The sequence below is a fragment of the Crinia signifera genome, chromosome 4, assembly GCF_055691185.1.
Source record: "Crinia signifera chromosome 4, ASM5569118v1, whole genome shotgun sequence".
Taxonomy (NCBI): Eukaryota; Metazoa; Chordata; class Amphibia; order Anura; family Myobatrachidae; genus Crinia; species Crinia signifera.
The window spans coordinates 320,290,089-320,307,906 of record NC_139220.1 but is presented as its reverse complement, the minus strand read 5'-3'; the positions used below and the strand labels follow the sequence as shown (position 1 = coordinate 320,307,906).

Here is a 17,818-nt window from a genome sequence, read left to right as displayed (position 1 = left end):
CACAGGGCGGGCTCAGGTCTGCTGCGGCGGCAGGAGACAGGAAACAGCCAGTCAACATAAGCGTTTTGACCGGCGCCTCCTGCAGCAAGTAAGAGGGTCCCGGGGGATGGGAAGGGGGACATGCTTGGTGCAGGCGGCATGTGAAGGGGGTGGGGGGTGGGGTTATGCGGCAGATTACAGCATCTTTACCCTCATTGATGACACATTGTCACGGAGGGTCTTCTTCCTGATGCTGCTGCTGCTTAGATAAATGCGGGGGAGGTAGGGGAGGGAGAAAACTGCAGAGCGGTTTCCCTCCAGGATCGTTGTAACTGCCCTGTCTCTGTCTGACTCGCAGGCAGGTCACCAGGCAGCGTGTTTCCACTGTTTATTCAGCGTGAGACTTCCTGCCCAGGGCAAAGCATGGCCTCATGGGATTTGTAGTTTAATCATTAACTGCTCAAAGTCTGAGCAGTAACATATAAACTACAATTCCCATGATGCCCCTGTCCCTGCCTCTCCGTCCTGCCGGGTGCCTCTGAATGCTGAATCCCGGCACCTCCACGCACACTGAACTACAAGCACTGTAAGTGCCGCAGCCAGGCGGGGGAGGGAGCGGGTGAGCAGGATGGGGGAGCCGGCGGCACAGTTTGCACGGCTCCGGCGCCATTTGATCTCTCTGCGCCTGCAGCTTGTGCTCCGCCGGCTCCGCCCTCCCTACACCCCTGCCCTTTCCGGACAGATGGAGACTACATGTCGAAAAGGGGGCAGTGGTAGAAACTGCGGGGGGAAAGGAAGATAATCACAATCGATCTGTATAATAAATCTGGACCCTTTAAAAGCTTTATTGGCATAACAATTAAAAATAACACACATAAAGTGCACACATACAGTACAACAGATGCAATATCATGCATGTCCAAAAAACGGGGGTTATCAACGTTTATCTCACCATGGGTAGGTGGTGCGATGGGCTAGGTGCTCAAAGACGGTGGGTCTCGGGTAGCAATATGGTGCACCACCGCACAGGCTTAGGTAAACGTGGGAACAGAAAGATATACATACACACATATACAATATATATATATATATACATACACACATAGCTATTTTTCAGCGGGAACGGTCCAGAACGCCGTTTCTGAAGCTCAAATTAAAAATGATGTGATCAGGAACGGCGTTCCGGAACAAGCTCCAGGCTGCCCCACACCCGCATCGCCTGCCCGCTCCCGCACCCCTGCCCGCTGTTTATAGATAAAGTCCAGCAGAGAGACGTGCAGCAGTAACATTCATGTCTCACGCTGGACCACTAGCCAATGGGCGCTTGCAGTCCAGCAGCCAATCAACTGGTGGCTGCTGGACCGTGAGCGCCTATTGGCTAGCGGTCCAGTGGGAGATATGAATTTTAGCAGCATGTCTCTCACCTGGAGTCCGGGAGCGGAGCTGGAAGAGGCAGAGGCTCGGGCCGGGGCCTGCAGAGCCACCGGGGTCATGCGAGGCGCAGCGGCAGAGGAGGACGCCGCTTCCTACCGGGTGCTAAGCCGGCTGCTAGTCTGCAGAGCAGAGGCCGGGGAGGAGGCGGCAAGACCCAGGCTGATGGTGTTCCGGGGGGAGGAGGACGCGGAGGCCTCCAGGGGCCGGAGTGGAGTAGGTGCCCATGTGAAAAGACCAGCGGTGCCCTGCTAGTGCTGGAGGCGCCTGAGGCCCGGAGGCTGGAAGAGGAGGAGGACGCTGCAGCAGCAGCGGAGGCCGTGGAGGGACAGGCCGGGGCGGCAGCCCAGAGGGGAGCAGGGAGGAAGGGGTCGCTGAGGATTCTCTAGGATCTTCCGGACCAAGAGCTGCGCTGGATCAGGGGCTGCTGCGGACAGGAGAGGATCTGGTGACCTGGGAGGCTCTGGTGGCAGCCTGACTGACATGTCCAGGGAGCGGGAGCTGGACAGGTGAGAGCTTGTGGGCCCGCAACCCTCCATTGAGCATGAAGCCCCTGGCATTGAGCATGTAGGTAAGTGGCACTTAAGTGTCAAATGTGTAATGGGCATCTCTGTGTGTGGCATATGTGTAACGGGCATCTCTGTGTGTGGCATATGTATAATAGGAATCTCTGTGTGTGGCATATGTATAACGGGCATCTCTGTGTGTGGAATATGTATAATGGGCATCTCTGTATGTGGCATATGTTTAATGGGTATCTCTGTGTGTGGAATATGTATAATAGGAATCTCTGTGTGTGGCATATGTATAACGGGCATCTCTGTGTGTGGCATATGTATAACGGGCATCTCAGTGTGTGGCATATGTATAATGGCCTTCACAGTGTGTGGCATATGTATAATGGGCATCACGGTGTGTGGCATATGTATAATGGGCATCACGGTGTGTGGCATATGTATAACGGGCATCTCAGTGTGTGGCATATGTATAATGGCCATCACGGTGTGTGGCATATGTATAATGGGCATCACGGTGTGTGGAGTATGTATAATTGGGCATCACAGTGTGTGGCATATGTATAATGGGCATCACGGTGTGTGGAATATGTATAATTGGGCATCACAGTGTGTGGCATATGTATAATTGGGCATCACGGTGTGTGGCATTTGTATAATGACCATCACGGTGTGTGGCATACAGTATGTATAATGGCCATCATGGTGTGTGGCATATGTATAATGGCCATCACGGTGTGTGGCATATGTATAATGGCCATCACGGTGTGTGGCATATGTATAATGGGCATCACGGTGTGTGGCATATGTATAATGGGCATCACGGTGTGTGGCATATGTATAATTGGGCATCACGGTGTGTGGCATATGTATAATTGGGCATCACGGTGTGTGGAATATGTATAATTGGGCATCACGGTGTGTGGCATATGTATAATGGGAATCTCTGTGTGTGGCATATGTATAATGGGAATGTCTGTGTGTGGCATATGTATAATAAGCTTTACGGAGTGGGGCAGTGGCAGTAACATAACACTGGTTGCAACATAATGCAGGTTGCAAAACTGCGGTATAAAGTAATCTTTTCCTGCAATGCTGTGCCAATTGCAGTGAGGCTATTGTCAGGAGCCAGGTTCAGTTTGTTTTGTTTTCTGTCAGTTTCTGTTTGGCATTTTGACTCACTGGTGGGCTCCAGTGGCAGGTCTGTTGCCATTACAGCTTTGTGTTCTGGGAGCTTAATTTATTCACTAGGCTGTGAGATAATTAAGCTAATCAAGCACTTGCTGGGAGACTGCCTGAAGATTCACCAGGTGTTATCAATCACCTGAGGCCTTTATAAGGCATGCTCTTCTTTGGATCTCTGCCAGTTATAGCTTGCTGTTTTCTGTGCTGGTAGCTGCAGATCTACTGCTCTCTGGTCCTAGGTCCTGCTCCTGTTTCATTCAGTCTGGATTCTGTCGGAGTCCTTATCACTTCAGTCTGGGTCCTGTTTACAGTCTTGTCCTGTGTCGTCTGGGTCCAGTTAAGTGTCCTATCCTGCTGCAGTCTGGATCAAATATCATTTTCCCCTTGCTGTCCTAGTCCAGGGACCTCCAGCCGTGGTGCAGCCATTGTCCAGCTGCCGTCTCACTGCGGTCACCGTGCAGCCGTAGTCCAGCCGTTATCCAGCTGCCCGATTGCTGCGGTCAGTGTCCAGTCTTGGGCCGGTTACGTAAGTGCTCCAGTGGAGCCTGGTTCCTTATTCTTTATTCCTACGGGCAAGCGGCCCTTCCTCCTTAGTTATAATCATTATTATCCTGGTTCTGCTCTCCGTGGTTCGGAGAGGCCCACAACTGTGGGTTTACGTCTTTTTTGGGGTACCGTCACTTTAAGAGTACTATTTTTATGTTGGCGTGTGTTTGGTTTGGTGGCGCCCTATTGTTGCTTTGTTCTGGTGTTTGCGACTCGGTCGCGCTGTCCCGTCCTTGGCCTGGTGCCGGTTAGTCAGGGTTTTTTTCAGGTAGGCCAGTTAGTTAGATCTGCCTTTTGAGATACCCCCTGTCGATCGCTCACCCCTTGTCACCACATAACTCCTGGCTGCATCGGGGTCGGAGCAGGCTTAACCGGCTTCTTCGAACGCGGCGGCTACAGGCGAAGCCTAGCACTACCGCAGGGGTATTCCATCTGCCCGGGGGACTAAACAGTGTAGGGTTTCGCTGTGGCCGTTCTAACCAGCGGTCCCAGCTACGGGCTCACGCCTGATCTCCAGCTCCCTGCCTCCTGCAGCACCACACCAACATCCTCACGTTACTGTCTCCGGACTCCCACGGTGGGTGACCCCCAAGTCCGTAACACATACTGTCCACTTTGCTGCTGGGGATTGTTATGTTACAGCCACTGTTGGGAGGAATTATATGTTATTTTTTTAATGTTATATATATATATTTGAGCACAAAGGTATAGGTAAACCTGCGCTAGTGTATAGCCAACCACCAGCTGTAACCAATCAGACAGTCCACTGATTGTAGAAAACACTAAGTCTGTGGTGAGACTGCAGCAACCTCCAAGAAGCACTCCGGACTCCGGGAGTGAAAGGGGTAATCTGTTCAAAAACAATAAGAGGTGCGCCTCATAGGGTAAAACCGTATTTATTTTAAAACACAGACAAGTGCAGGTACACAGATCAATAAAGACTCGTACCAGGCGGATAACCGCTGTGGGCTGGTTACCACAAGGTTTGACATAAAACTCCCAGGCAATAAATCCTACCACCTTCCAAGGCGCCGCTGGATCTCGAACAGACTGCCGGCTAGCCACCAAGACAAGCAGCGTATCAGCGTGTAGGCGAACGTGGATGGAGCAGGAGAAGCCGGGTGCAAGGAAAGCTGTCGTCACTAGCCCTGCCCTAATGCATTTCGTATCCAAACTTCATCAGAGGGCGTGGCTAGTGACAGACAGCACAGGACTTAAAAATGAACAGTGACCAATCAGATTTAACTGGGGTGCGGCAACATAATTGATCTACAATTCAGCAACATGTGCAACTTTAAAGATACATTTAAAGACACAGAATCTTTTTTTCAAAAGGTAACATAGTAAGCCGATTTGGACAATGAAAGTGACATATGTCGACATGATGTGTTACATACAAGAACATACACAGATATACAGTTCATAGTACATAGAAATAAAGGCAATTTTTTTGAGTAAATTAAACAAACAATATATTGCAGATAAAAAATATTTTAAAACGGCGTATCAAACAAAGTGCCGTGGAGACTGTATATATAGAAGGCTTTTTCAGGTAGATACAGATTCCATCATACGTGACCTAAAAAGTGTGTATATATATATATATATATAAGAGACAAAAATGGATATGAATAAAAGGACATAATACAGGTACAACAAATTGGCATAATTAGAACATTTTTAAAGCATTTTAAAAACATCTTTAAGGCAAAAGAGAGCATAAATACAGATACAGGCACATATATAAAAGTGTCAGAGCCGACAAATAAAAGATATGATGGTACTTCAACGGTTAATGAAGGGGGTGATCTCGTACCCTTCATTAAGCCCCAAAGGGGTGAGGCTATTCATGGTGAGGATCCAATAGGTCTCGCGCCTTAGAAGCGCTCGATCCCTATCACCGCCCCTTTTGTTGGCAGGTACCAACTCCAGGGCCTTGATCTTAGTACCAGCAGGATTACAACCATGGGTGTCCTTATAGTGCCTCGGTACACTATGGTTCAAGACACCATTTTTTATGTTCCTGAGGTGTTCAAAAATCCTCACCTTCAGGGGACGTTTAGTCTTTCCGATGTAATTATAGCCACAGGGGCAAGTTAACAAGTAAACAATATAAGGAGTATTACAATTAATATATTGATTAATTCTATGTGATGTACCATCGGGTGACAAGAAAGAGGAACCTTTCTGAATATAGGGGCAAACTTTGCATCTGCCACATGCATAGCAGCCTTTTAGAGTCAGAAAGGATGATGCAAAATCAGTATTGCTGGCAGGTGTTACTCCTTCGAGCTGGCTCTTTGAAGTCCAGGCACTGATGGTTTTAGCTCTTGTGTATACAATTTTGGGGGTCTCACCTAAGTGATCCCCCAACACTGGGTCACATTGAAGTATGTGCCAATGTTTTTTGAGCATGTTGGAGATCTGCCTCTCACTGTCATTATATTTAGTAATGAACAGACAATCAGATCTCTCATCATCCCTATCTTTAACTTTATATTGCAAGACCTCTTCTCTTACTGATGCTCTGGCCTTTGTTAGTGCCAGTTCGACCACTTTAGGGGGATAACCCCTCTCTTTGAACCTCTGTGTGTAGATGTCAGCCTGTACGTCAAAAGTTTCTAAATTGGTGCAGTTCCGGCGGAGGCGTAGGAACTGAGAAAAAGGAATGTTATTTTTCCAGGGCTTCGAGTGGCAACTTTCATATTCAAGATAGCTGTTGCTATCAACACTCTTAAAGAAAGTTCTAGTCTCCACTTTCGGCACCTGGGGAAAGTTCTTAACACTGAGGACCAGATCAAGGAATTCAATTTCTTGACTTTGAAAATTTGAAGTAAATGTAAGGTTAAAACTATTAATATTCAGTTCCAACATGAACTGTTCAAATTCAGCCTTATCACCCTTCCAAATCATTATAATATCATCTATGTAGCGATGAAAAAAATGAATTTTAGATGACCAAGTACCTTTAAACAGATCGTTTTCCCATTCCCCCATGTACAAGTTTGCCAAGCTGGGGGCACAAATCGTACCCATCGCTGTGCCCCACAGCTGGATGTACCAGTCCCCAAGAAATTCAAAGTAATTGTGCGTAAGCACAAACCTGAGACAATCACAGACAAATTCCCTTGTATCGGGGGAAACTGTTACATCACGTGAAAGTACTGATCTAACTGTCTCTATACCACCATCATGGGGGATGGCTGTGTACAGAGACTGAACATCAATAGATGCCCAGTTCCAGCCATCTTCCCAGACAATAGCATCGAGAAGTTGCAACATATGCGTAGAGTCTCTTACATAGGTGTTTAATAAGGGTACATAATGTTTAATAATCGAGTCCACAAACTCAGAGACTCGTGCTGTAAGGGAGCCTACCCCAGCTACTATTGGGCGGCCAGGTGGTTTCTCCAAACCCTTATGTATTTTGGGGAGATGATAGAAAGTTGCCAAGTTTGGGGTGGGATTGTAAAGGTACTTAAATTCATTCACAGATAACACTTTTTTCTCTAGACCTTTTTTCAAGAGATTTTCAAGATTTAGTACAAATTTGGGGGTAGGGTCGGCATCTAATTTTTGGTAGGATATACAGTCCCCAAGGAGTCTGTGTGCCTCCTCCACATAATACTCCCGGTCTAGCACCACGACTCCTCCCCCTTTGTCTGCACTTTTTATAACGATTTCAGTATCAGATGAAAGGTTTTTTAAGGCTTCAAATTCCCTTCTGGTCAGGTTTTTATTCTTATTGTTTCTCATAATTTTCATTTTCTCAATCTCTTTCTTTACCAAATCTGAGAAAAGTTCAAGGTGGGGACCCCTAGACTCCACCGGGTAATAGACTGATTTGGGTTTGAGTTGTGTAAGGGGTTCTATCTTATCTACACATTGTTTTGATTCCCAATTTTTTATTACAGCCTCAGATTTTTTTAGAAAGTGACGTTTTAGGGTTAGTTTCCTGACATAGAGATTCAGGTCTATATAAAGGTCAAACTTAGATGGACCAGCTGAAGGGGCAAAAGATAGTCCCTTCTGAAGAACTCGTGTTTCAATTGGTGTTAAATTATTTTTAGATAGATTGAAAACTCCCCCCATTATGGGTTTATTGCCCTCATTTTTGATTCCCGCTCTATTTGCTCCAGATCCTCTCTTTCCCCTCTTTGTCTTTTTAGACTGACTGGGGTATTTGCTCGATGGTACGGTTTGTGGCCGTGGAGATTTGATGCTTGGCCTAAAAAATTATTACTGTCACCATCATCAGCAGTAGACCTAAGTCTCTCATAACGATTTTTATGGATAAATCCTATTGATTCTTTATTAGGATTTTTATAGTTATTCCGACCTGGTCTGGGGAAATTCCTGTTTTTATAAGGGACTTCTCTCCAATTATTTGACTCATAACGATGGGGTTTCGGAGAGTTAAACCTCCTATTATCATTACCCCTATTTTCATAAACCTGGCGTTTTTGATATTGGGTATCTGTCTTTTTTCTATCAACATGCCAAGATCTGACCTTGTTTAGTTCATAATCCATTTTATCTCTTTGATATTTTTTATGTTTGGTTTCAATAACCTTACTCTCAATACTTAGAACCTTTTTGTCTATGTCAACCTTATTTTTCTTGTATGTTTCATTATCTTTTAATTTCTCCAAATCTGGTTTAAGCTCATCAAGTTGTTTCTCAGTATCTTTCAAAATTTTCTTTTTTTCTGTTATAAGTAATCTAATGAGCGAGAATGAACATTCGTCCAATATCTGATACCAGTCCTGCATAAATTTCTCATTTTCCAAACCTAGAGTGGGCATTTTATTGAGCCTTAGACCTCGCGGGATCCTCCCACATGTTAAATAATTGTCCAGGCTTTTTATGTCCCACCATGCTTTGGTTTCACGTATAAGCAATTTTTCTAACTGGTTTTGGACATTGAGATTATCAGGACTGGCATCTACGATTACCTGAGGACAAATCCTCTCATATATTACACATTTCAGTGCCGGCAACAGTAGAGCAGCTGTATATTACAGAGCTCAGTACCAGCAGAACAGCTGTATATTACACATCTCAGTACCGGCACCAGCAGAACAGCTGTATATTACAGAGCTCAGTACCGGCACCAGCAGAACAGCTGTATATTACACAGCTCAGTACCGGCACCAGCAGAACAGCTGTATATTACAGAGCTCAGTACCGGCACCAGCAGAACAGCTGTATATTACACAGCTCAGTATATACACAAGCAGAACAACTGTATATTACAGAGCTCAGTACCGGCACCAGCAGAACAGCTGTATATTACAGAGCTCAGTACCAGCACCAGTAGAACAGCTGTATATTACAGAGCTCAGTACCAGCACCAGCAGAAAAGCTGTATATTACACAGCTCAGTACCTAAACTAGCAGAACAGGTGTATATTACACAACTCAGTACCGGCACCAGCAGAACAGCTGTATATTACAGAGCTCAATACTGGCACTAGCACAACAACTGTATATTACAGAGCTCAGTACCGGCATCAGCAGAACAGCTGTATATTACAGAGTTCAGTACTGGCACCAGCAGAACAGCTGTATATTACAGAGCTCAGTACCAGCACCAGCAGAACAGCTGTATATTACAGATCTCAGTACCGGCACTAGCAGAACAGCTGCATATTACAGAGCTCAGTACCGGCACCAGTAGAACAGCTGTATATTGCAGAGCTCAGTACCGACACCAGCAGAACAGCTGTATATATTACAGAGATCAGGACCCGCACCAGTAGAACAGCTGTATATTACAGAGCTCAGTACCGGTACCAGCAGAACAGCTGTATATTACAGAGCTCAGTATTGGCACCGGTAGAACAGCTGTATATTACAGAGCTTAGTACCAGCATCAGCAGTACAGCTGTATATTACAGAGCTCAGTGCTGGCACCAGCAGAACAGCTGTATATTACAGAGCTCAGTACCGGCACCAGCAGAACAGCTGTATATTACAGAGCTCAGTACCAGCACCAGCAGATCAGCTGTATATTACAGAGCTCAGTACCAGCACCAGCAGAACAGCTGTATATTACAGAGCTCAGTGCTGGCACCAGCAGAACAGCTGTATATTACAGAGCTCAGTACCAGCACCAGCAGAACAGCTGTATATTACAGATCTCAGTACCGGCACTAGCAGAACAGCTGCATATTACAGAGCTCAGTACCGGCACCAGTAGAACAGCTGTATATTGCAGAGCTCAGTACCGACACCAGCAGAACAGCTGTATATATTACAGAGCTCAGTACCAGCACCAGCAGAACAGCTGTATATTACAGAGCTCAGTACCGGCACCAGCAGAACAGCTGTATATTACAGAGCTCAGTACCAGCACCAGCAGATCAGCTGTATATTACAGAGCTCAGTACCAGCACCAGCAGAACAGCTGTATATTACAGAGCTCAGTGCTGGCACCAGCAGAACAGCTGTATATTACAGATCTCAGTACCAGCAGCCCCATCACCACTGTTGTTATACTGCAACTCTAGTTCCTAACAGACATTTCATCCCATGGAAAAAGTGCCCCCAAATCCACTTGTTAGACCACTCCAGACTATCAGGACTGATTTAAAAAAAACACTTCTCACACTAGGAAAAAATTGTATCCATTGCATGCATATTGTGTTACAAATTACCTTAATTATATATGAAATATGCTGTATTCAGGCCCTCAGAGTGACTCAACGGATTAATAAGTATTGTCTTTGTAGTAACACTACCCGCATTCACAGCATATTTAGTTTCTCTCCTGTGTGACTCCTCTGATGTACAACAAGCTGTGTCTTCTGGGAAAAACATTTGCTGCATTCAGAGCATTTATATGGCTTCTCTCCTGTGTGACTCCTCTGATGTATAACAAGATTTGTCTTCTGGGAAAAACATTTGCTGCATTCAGAACATTTATATGGTTTCTCTCCTGTGTGACTCCTCTGATGTAGGACAAGATGTGACTTATTGGAAAAACATTTGCTGCATTCAGAACATTTATATGGCTTCTCTCCTGTGTGACTCCTCTGATGTATAACAAGCTGTGACTTATGGAAAAAACATTTGCTGCATTCAGAACATTTATATGGCTTCTCCCCTGTGTGACTCCTCTGATGTATAACAAGCTGTGACTTATGGAAAAAACATTTGCTGCATTCAGAACATTTATATGGCTTCTCTCCTGTGTGACTCCTCTGATGTATAACAAGCTGTGACATCTGGGAAAAACATTTGCTGCATTCAGAGCATTTATATGGCTTCTCTCCTGTGTGACTCCTCTGATGTATTACAAGTTCTGACTTCTGGGAAAAACATTTGCTGCATTCAGAACATTTATATGGCTTTTCTCCTGTGTGACTCCTCTGATGTATAAAAAGCTGTGACTTCTTGGGAAAACATTTGCTGCATTCAGAACATTTATATGGCTTCTCTCCTGTGTGACTACTCTGATGTACGGCAAGATCTGACTTCTGGGAAAAACATTTGCAGCATTCAGAACATTTAAATGGCTTCTCTCCTGTGTGACTCCTCTGATGTCGGACAAGAAGTGACTTCTGGGAAAAACATTTGCTGCATTCAGAACATTTATATGGCTTCTCTCCTGTGTGAATCCTCTGATGTGGGACAAGTTGTGACTTCTGAGAAAAACATTTGCTGCATTCAGAACATTTATATGGCTTCTCTCCTGTGTGACTCCTCTGATGTAGGACAAGATCTGACTTCTGGGAAAAACATTTGCTGCATTCAGAACATTTATATGGCTTCTCTCCTGTGTGACTCCTCTGATGTCTGAGAAGATGTGATTTACATGTAAAGCCTTTGTCACACTCAGAGCACACATGTGGTTTCTCTCCTGTGTGACTCATCATGTATGAGGTGAGAAACAAATTAGTTGCTGAAGGTTTCTTCTATCCAGAAAATAAAATTGCTTTTGTTCCTCCTCCTGAGGTGTAAGGAGATATGATGTATTTAGTTGGCTTGATCGGAGAATAATGTCCCTTTCCACGTCGTCTTAGTTAGAATCCTGCTCCTTATATGTCCTGTAAGAAAGTTAATATATAAAAGCATAATGGTTACCAGGATAACACTACTTATATTGTATAAGACATATATTTATACACAATAACAAGTATCAGTCACTGATTATATATTCGTGTACAGATGTGTCCACATACATCCAGCCTCCTTGTGCGTTAAACAGTCCTTCTAGTCCTGCCATGCTATAGCAGGATTGTAAGAGCCGAGCATATTTTTATTAAAATTCGTTGCAAAGCGCTAGGGGCATGATCTTGGCAGCGTGGGAGTAGAACAGGCCTGGCCAACCTGTGGCTCTCCAGATGTTGTGAAACTAAAAATTGCATGAGCACATTGCTTACCAGCCGCCAGGAACCTTCATTCTGTAAGGAGCTAGGTAGTCGTGCCAGCAGGACACCGCGTCAGACGCCTGGAAGTGGTGGGCTGTTGTAGTCCGCAGGAGATGTTATTACCAAGAGGCTGCTGCGGGGCATAAATCGCGTCTTTACCTGCACCTTTACTCTTAAACTGCATAGGTAGTGTTTATTGTCAGTGTATAAGATCAGTTTAGTGTTGGCTCAGTTACCGGAGGGCTAGAGGGCTCTGTGTTGTACCATCTAGACAGAGCGGGGCATTGTACTTGTTGCCAAGGGAGATTGCCAGCGAGATTGTGCTGGATCCTGAAGCCCTTCATGGATCTAAACTGTAGAATTCAGCTTGCCATTCAAATAGAACTGCATAAAGCTACTGTTGCATCATTGTGGAGTGACATAGACTAAGATAGCCAAGTCCCCTGGTACAGAAATGTAATACTGACATTGTGTGTGTGTGTGTGTGTGTGTGTGTGTAGACACCAGCACCGCACTTGGCAGTTATCCTGGGGAAAATCTGCAATAGCACATCTGCAGCCCAGCTAGAAAGATATGCCCGTGCACAAGCCAGAAACAACTCACAAACACCCTCGACCCCACCACATACCACCCCCTCCAAGGGCAATAGCCCACCGAGGACCCCTGAAATTACACTTCAGCAGGTTCTAGAGGCCATAAACAGCAGCAAGCAAAGCTTAACCACAAAAAAAACTGGATTTTAATTACCTATTTCGTCAGGACAGATTCCCAACAGACATTGGTCAGTTATAATTACTCATGCACAAACTCCAACCTTGGATTTCAATTTATCTTGTGCAAAACCATAGTATTAGAGGTGGATACCGTGTATAAATCATTTTTGCCAGTGATTTAATGACAACACTACCATTCAAATTGTTGTAGAAATGTATTCATGTATGTACTCATTTAATTGTGGTGACGTTTCTCTCTTTTGTTAGAGTTGTTTAATAAAAGTTATATTTCAGTTCACTCATAACACATTAATTTAAAAGCGTGCCCCAAAAACCCTTACTGTTCTGCCTTTGTCCCCCTTGGGACACCCCCCTTTTTTCTGTTAGCTTTATTGCTGAACTATTTTGGGAGCACCTCCAACCAAGCACCCTAGCAGTACCAGAGCCTAATTAGCTCCTATGTTGGTCTTTTGAATAATAAAAACATATCACCTTTATTAATTTAGAGCCTGTGACAATCCTTCCCTTCCTATACTGTTACTCCTGTGTCCTCAAGGTGGAGCACAGCTGTTGCTTAATTAAACCAATTAGCTCTGGACCTGGTGTGTCAGGCTGCATACCTGTAGTAAGTCTCCTCATTAAGGGGGCTTGTCTGCCTTGGCTATTGTGATTGGGAGTTTGCCCTTAATCTCCCATGCTGCCTTTTACCCAGACTTCGTGATTTTCCTTGTGTAGCCTGTTCTATTCTGTTTTGCCTGTCAGCTTCTGGTGCAAGCCTGAAGTCGGTGTCCTTGCTGTGCATCTGGGATTGTGTTGCAGAGGAGACCAAGTTTCTTCCTGTCCCCTGGTACCCAATCAATGAAGGAGAGAGGGGAGGGGGAATTGGAGGTCCGCACACAACTGGGTCATATCCCTTTTAGGGATTTTTATGTATCTGGGCTGCCTTTATTGAAAATGATCTGCCGGGGGTGCTATCCGGGCAAAGGTTAGGACAATAGTTTGTAGAGGAAAGAGAAAGATTTGCACAATAGATGCACACCAAAGGAGAAAGATATCTGAAGAAGAAATTTTTGGTTTGTTACTGTTTTAAAACTTTAACTTTTATTACTTATTTTGAATAAAAATAAGAGAGGACACTGTCCTGTGCAAAGTTTTAACACTTAGGATTGCACAGGATAACCTCCTTCTGCGGCTTGTGAAAATATTTTCAGAGGTTAAAACTTTTTAGACATACATACACACAACATATAATGTGAAGTGCAAATGCACACAAGAAAGCAATAGTGTTTTTAGGGATTAAAAGAGTTTCTCTTGACAATTTGGCAGTGCTGTGAATATTTATATTTTATAAATCTTTATTTTTCAGCACTATTTGGAGAAATACCCCTATGAGAAGAAAGAATCTAGTATCACTTCTTTGGGATTTGGTCCCCACTTGCAATGGGTTTTGTACCAATAAATGGATTTTAATTTGGTGTTAGGTATTTAATTTTTAACACACTAAATCCATTCTTTTGTGCGCATTTATTGTGCAAATCTTTCTCTTTCCCCTACAAACTATTGTCCCCTGGTACTGGCTACTGATGTCCTGACCCAGACCTGTACAGAGATAAGTGACCTTGTACCATCTAGGCATTTGTATTCTCTGCTAATTACAGTATTATCTATGTGCAAACTTATGTGGTGTCTCTCTGGTATTCCCACAAGCTATCCTCAGTGTTATGGTGGAAGCCAAATCCGTGTTATTACATCTTGCTGCAGAACTGCATGTATAGGTCTAACTGTTGGAGTATTGTGTAATTATTACCATCTTAATGCATTGTTGCATACAGGGTAGTGTGGTGGGAAACTGTATCTTTGCTCCCTACTTCACTATCTTTCTAATTGATCCAGCTAGGGATCATTAGTCAAAACAAGTGTACGTTGGGCTGCTGGAGAATTCCCCTTTGGAGGACAGTTGTGTCACATTATTGTTTTGTTCCATGTTTATGGGTTTTTAGTTAGAAATCGTCTTGTCTGCTCTGGAGGTGGTAGGTACCTTGTTTCCTTGTCAAGTCCAGGTGGCACCGGGGTTGGAGTGTACCTAATTTACTCCTTTGAACGTGGCTATTATTGGTGAAGTCTTAGCTCTGCAGGTGCCTATAGCCTCTGGAGGGATTAACAGAGTTATGGTTGGATTGTGGCCTGTCCGTCCCAGTAACCTCTTGTCTGGAATCCCCTCAGAACCCTAACAGCATCATAGAGCACAAAGAGGCAGTCTGTCTTATGAATGTGAGCTTTCCTTTTAACATATGTTTTCAAGGCTCTCAAAACATCCAGGGATTCTGGGATATTAGGATGAGCAGTGCTAGTCAGAACCACAATAGGCTGGTTTAGGTGGAAAGCCGATACCACCTTCGGCAGGAACTGCTCTCTTGTTCTAAGCTCTGCCCTGTCTTCATGAAAGACGAGATGTGGGCTTTTACACGACAATGCTCCTAATTCAGACACCCTCCTAGCAGAGGCTAGGGCCAGAAGCACTACCGTCTTCCACTTGGGGTATTTCAAATCAGTCGTTGCCATTGGTTCAAACCATGATTTATATCGAAGACATAGAGAGGTCGCTCTTTTTTCTTGTTCAAACCACGATGACTGCAGAAAATTCAACACCATGTCCAGTTCCCAGGGTGCCGTAGTAGGCACAATGGAGGGCTGAATATGGAGAACGCCTTTAATAAATGTCTGTACTTCAAGCATGACTGCCAAACTTTTCTGGAAGGAAACAGACAAGGTCGAAATCTGAACCTTTAACGATCCCAGACGTAGTCCCAAATCCAGACCTGCCTGCAAGAACTGCAGGAAATGGTCCATCTTAAAATCAGCAGGTGGAAAATTATTTTTCTCACACCAGCCAACATATTTCCTCCAAAGGCAGTCTAGCCTGGGTCATGGTAGATATCACCGAGGCATGCAGGCCCTTCTGGGCTAGAATCTGTCTGTCAACCTCCAAGTCATTAAACAAAGCCACGCTAAGGCCTCTTTTACACACACCGGCAGCCGTCAGGTAGCGAAACCCAGCACGGCCAAGTAGCCCTGCCGCGCACAGAAGTTTACAATGGTCGTGATGGCCACAGCGTGGCAGCCGTCCTCTCCAGTGGTGACAGCCGGCCGCAACCGAGCGGCCGGGCCGTGACCATCCCGTGTGGACACAATCCTGTCCATCATTAACTACTGTGTACGGCATGGCATTTGGGCGTACAGGTTTTTGCCGCCCAGTGTCAGCCGGAGCGTGTGAAGCAGCCCTAAGTCTTGGTAGACGAACGGGCAGTGCTGGGGCAGCCACTGCTTGAAGATCAACTGTTCTTGAACAATACCTGTTGAGTTTTCTGTTGAGTCTGAATGCTATCAGGTCTATCTGTGGAAGTCCCCAACGATCAACAATCAGATGTAATACCTGGGGGTTCAGGCAATATTCCCCGGGATGGAGATTGTCGACTGAGGAAATCTGCCTGCCAGTTGTCCACTCCCGAGATAAATAGAGATGGAACAGCTCTCAATGGAGCTGCCCCTGGTGATAGAATGTCCGCCACCAATCACCAGTAGGGGGTGCTCGTGCGTCCCATTCTGAGGGAGGCTGTAGTAGCCACTCTGCCCTTCTCCCTGCACTGCCCCAGCTCCCCCCAATCCCTGCCCATTTCCCTGAAGTGGAGAGAAGCAGGGAAGCCACTCCCTGCTGCCTTTACTGACATGCGAGTGAGATGCGCCAGCATGGGACATTTGGCGACCCTGGCTGCCAGGCGCTCCATCTCTATGGCTGAGATCACTCTTGCATGCTGTTCTGCCCAGAAGAGAATTTTGGACATTTCCCTCACACACACTCTGCTCTTCATACCTCCCTGGTGGTTTATGTAGGCAACTGTCATTGCGTTGTCTGACTGGACCTGCACAGCTTGACACTGTAGTAGTGGATAGACTTGCAACAGAGCTTTGAACATGGCTCAAAGCTCTGTTGATGTGTAATCTATCTTCCCATGAGGCCCAATTGCCTTGAAACTGAACCCACTGCATCACTGCACCCCAGCCCATTAGACTGGCGACCTTCCTGAGAAGGATCCAGTTTTGAATCCCAAAACTCTAGCCCACCATCAGGTTGGGAAACTGAAGCCATCAATGGAGTTACAACCATGTCTGGGGGGACAGACGTATTATCTTGTGCATGTGGAGGTGAGACCCGGACCACTTGCTCAAGATGAACAGTTGAAAAGTTCTGGAATGGAACCTTCCATATTGAACAGCCTGGAATGAGGCCACCAACTTGCTCACTAATCTGATGCACAGATGGACTGATATTCAATACAAATATTAAGTATCACCCCAATGTGTTAAAGGGGACAGATATTTGGCTCAGAGTACTTCCTTTACAAACGTTGAAGTGCCACCACTTTGTCCACAGGAAGGAACGTCTTTTGTTACACTGTGTATAGGATCATGTCCAGGAACTGAAGACGCTGGCATGGTACCAATGAGGACTTTGGAAGATTCAGAATCCAACTTGCATAGCGAGATTGATCGCTTGCACCAACCTCTCCTCCGACTTAGCCTTTATTAGGAGGCCATCCAGATACGGGACAATGTTGATCCCCTCTGTTCTGAGCAGAAACATCTTTAGCGCCATCACCTTTGTGAATATACACAGAGCCATGGATAGACCGAAGGGCATGGTCTGGAACTGGCAGTGTTTAACTTATACATGTCTGTCTGAATGCGCTAATCTCAAACTACTGTACACATTTTTGTGCCGTTTTCCCTATTATGTACTGCAGTTCTCAGGGAAGGTTTAGTTATATTAACCATCGCACTATCCCGTATGGAAGCCGAACAATAATGGTGTTAGTGATCAGAGCTCAGTCTCCAGGAAGGGAAGCGGTGCTGCTGCTGTGATAGAGCCGGGAGAGAAGAGAGAAGGGAGCTGGGAGCAGCTGATTGGCCGGTGTGGGTCAAGTAGCACGGTGGTGGTGTCTCTGGCTGTGGCTGGCTGAGCGCTCAGGTGTCGGCAGGAGCAGTATTAGTCAGGATGCAGAGCAGCCAGTGAGGG

At 45.4% G+C, this 17,818-nt stretch overlaps 1 protein-coding gene across 1 annotated transcript in view; it reads right to left on the bottom strand.

The window, feature by feature from the left end:
• Positions 1-17,398, bottom strand: part of LOC146073384 (uncharacterized) — a 51,735-nt gene extending 34,337 nt beyond the window's left edge. The window contains exons 1-3 of the mRNA XM_083180562.1: positions 17,276-17,398; positions 14,977-15,576; positions 10,477-11,575 (exon numbers count right to left, since the gene is read on the bottom strand). Coding sequence (XP_083036688.1) covers positions 10,477-11,575; positions 14,977-15,576; positions 17,276-17,398 — 1,822 coding nt within the window. The remainder of the gene's footprint in view (positions 1-10,476; positions 11,576-14,976; positions 15,577-17,275) is intronic.
• Positions 17,399-17,818: the final 420 nt, after the last annotated feature.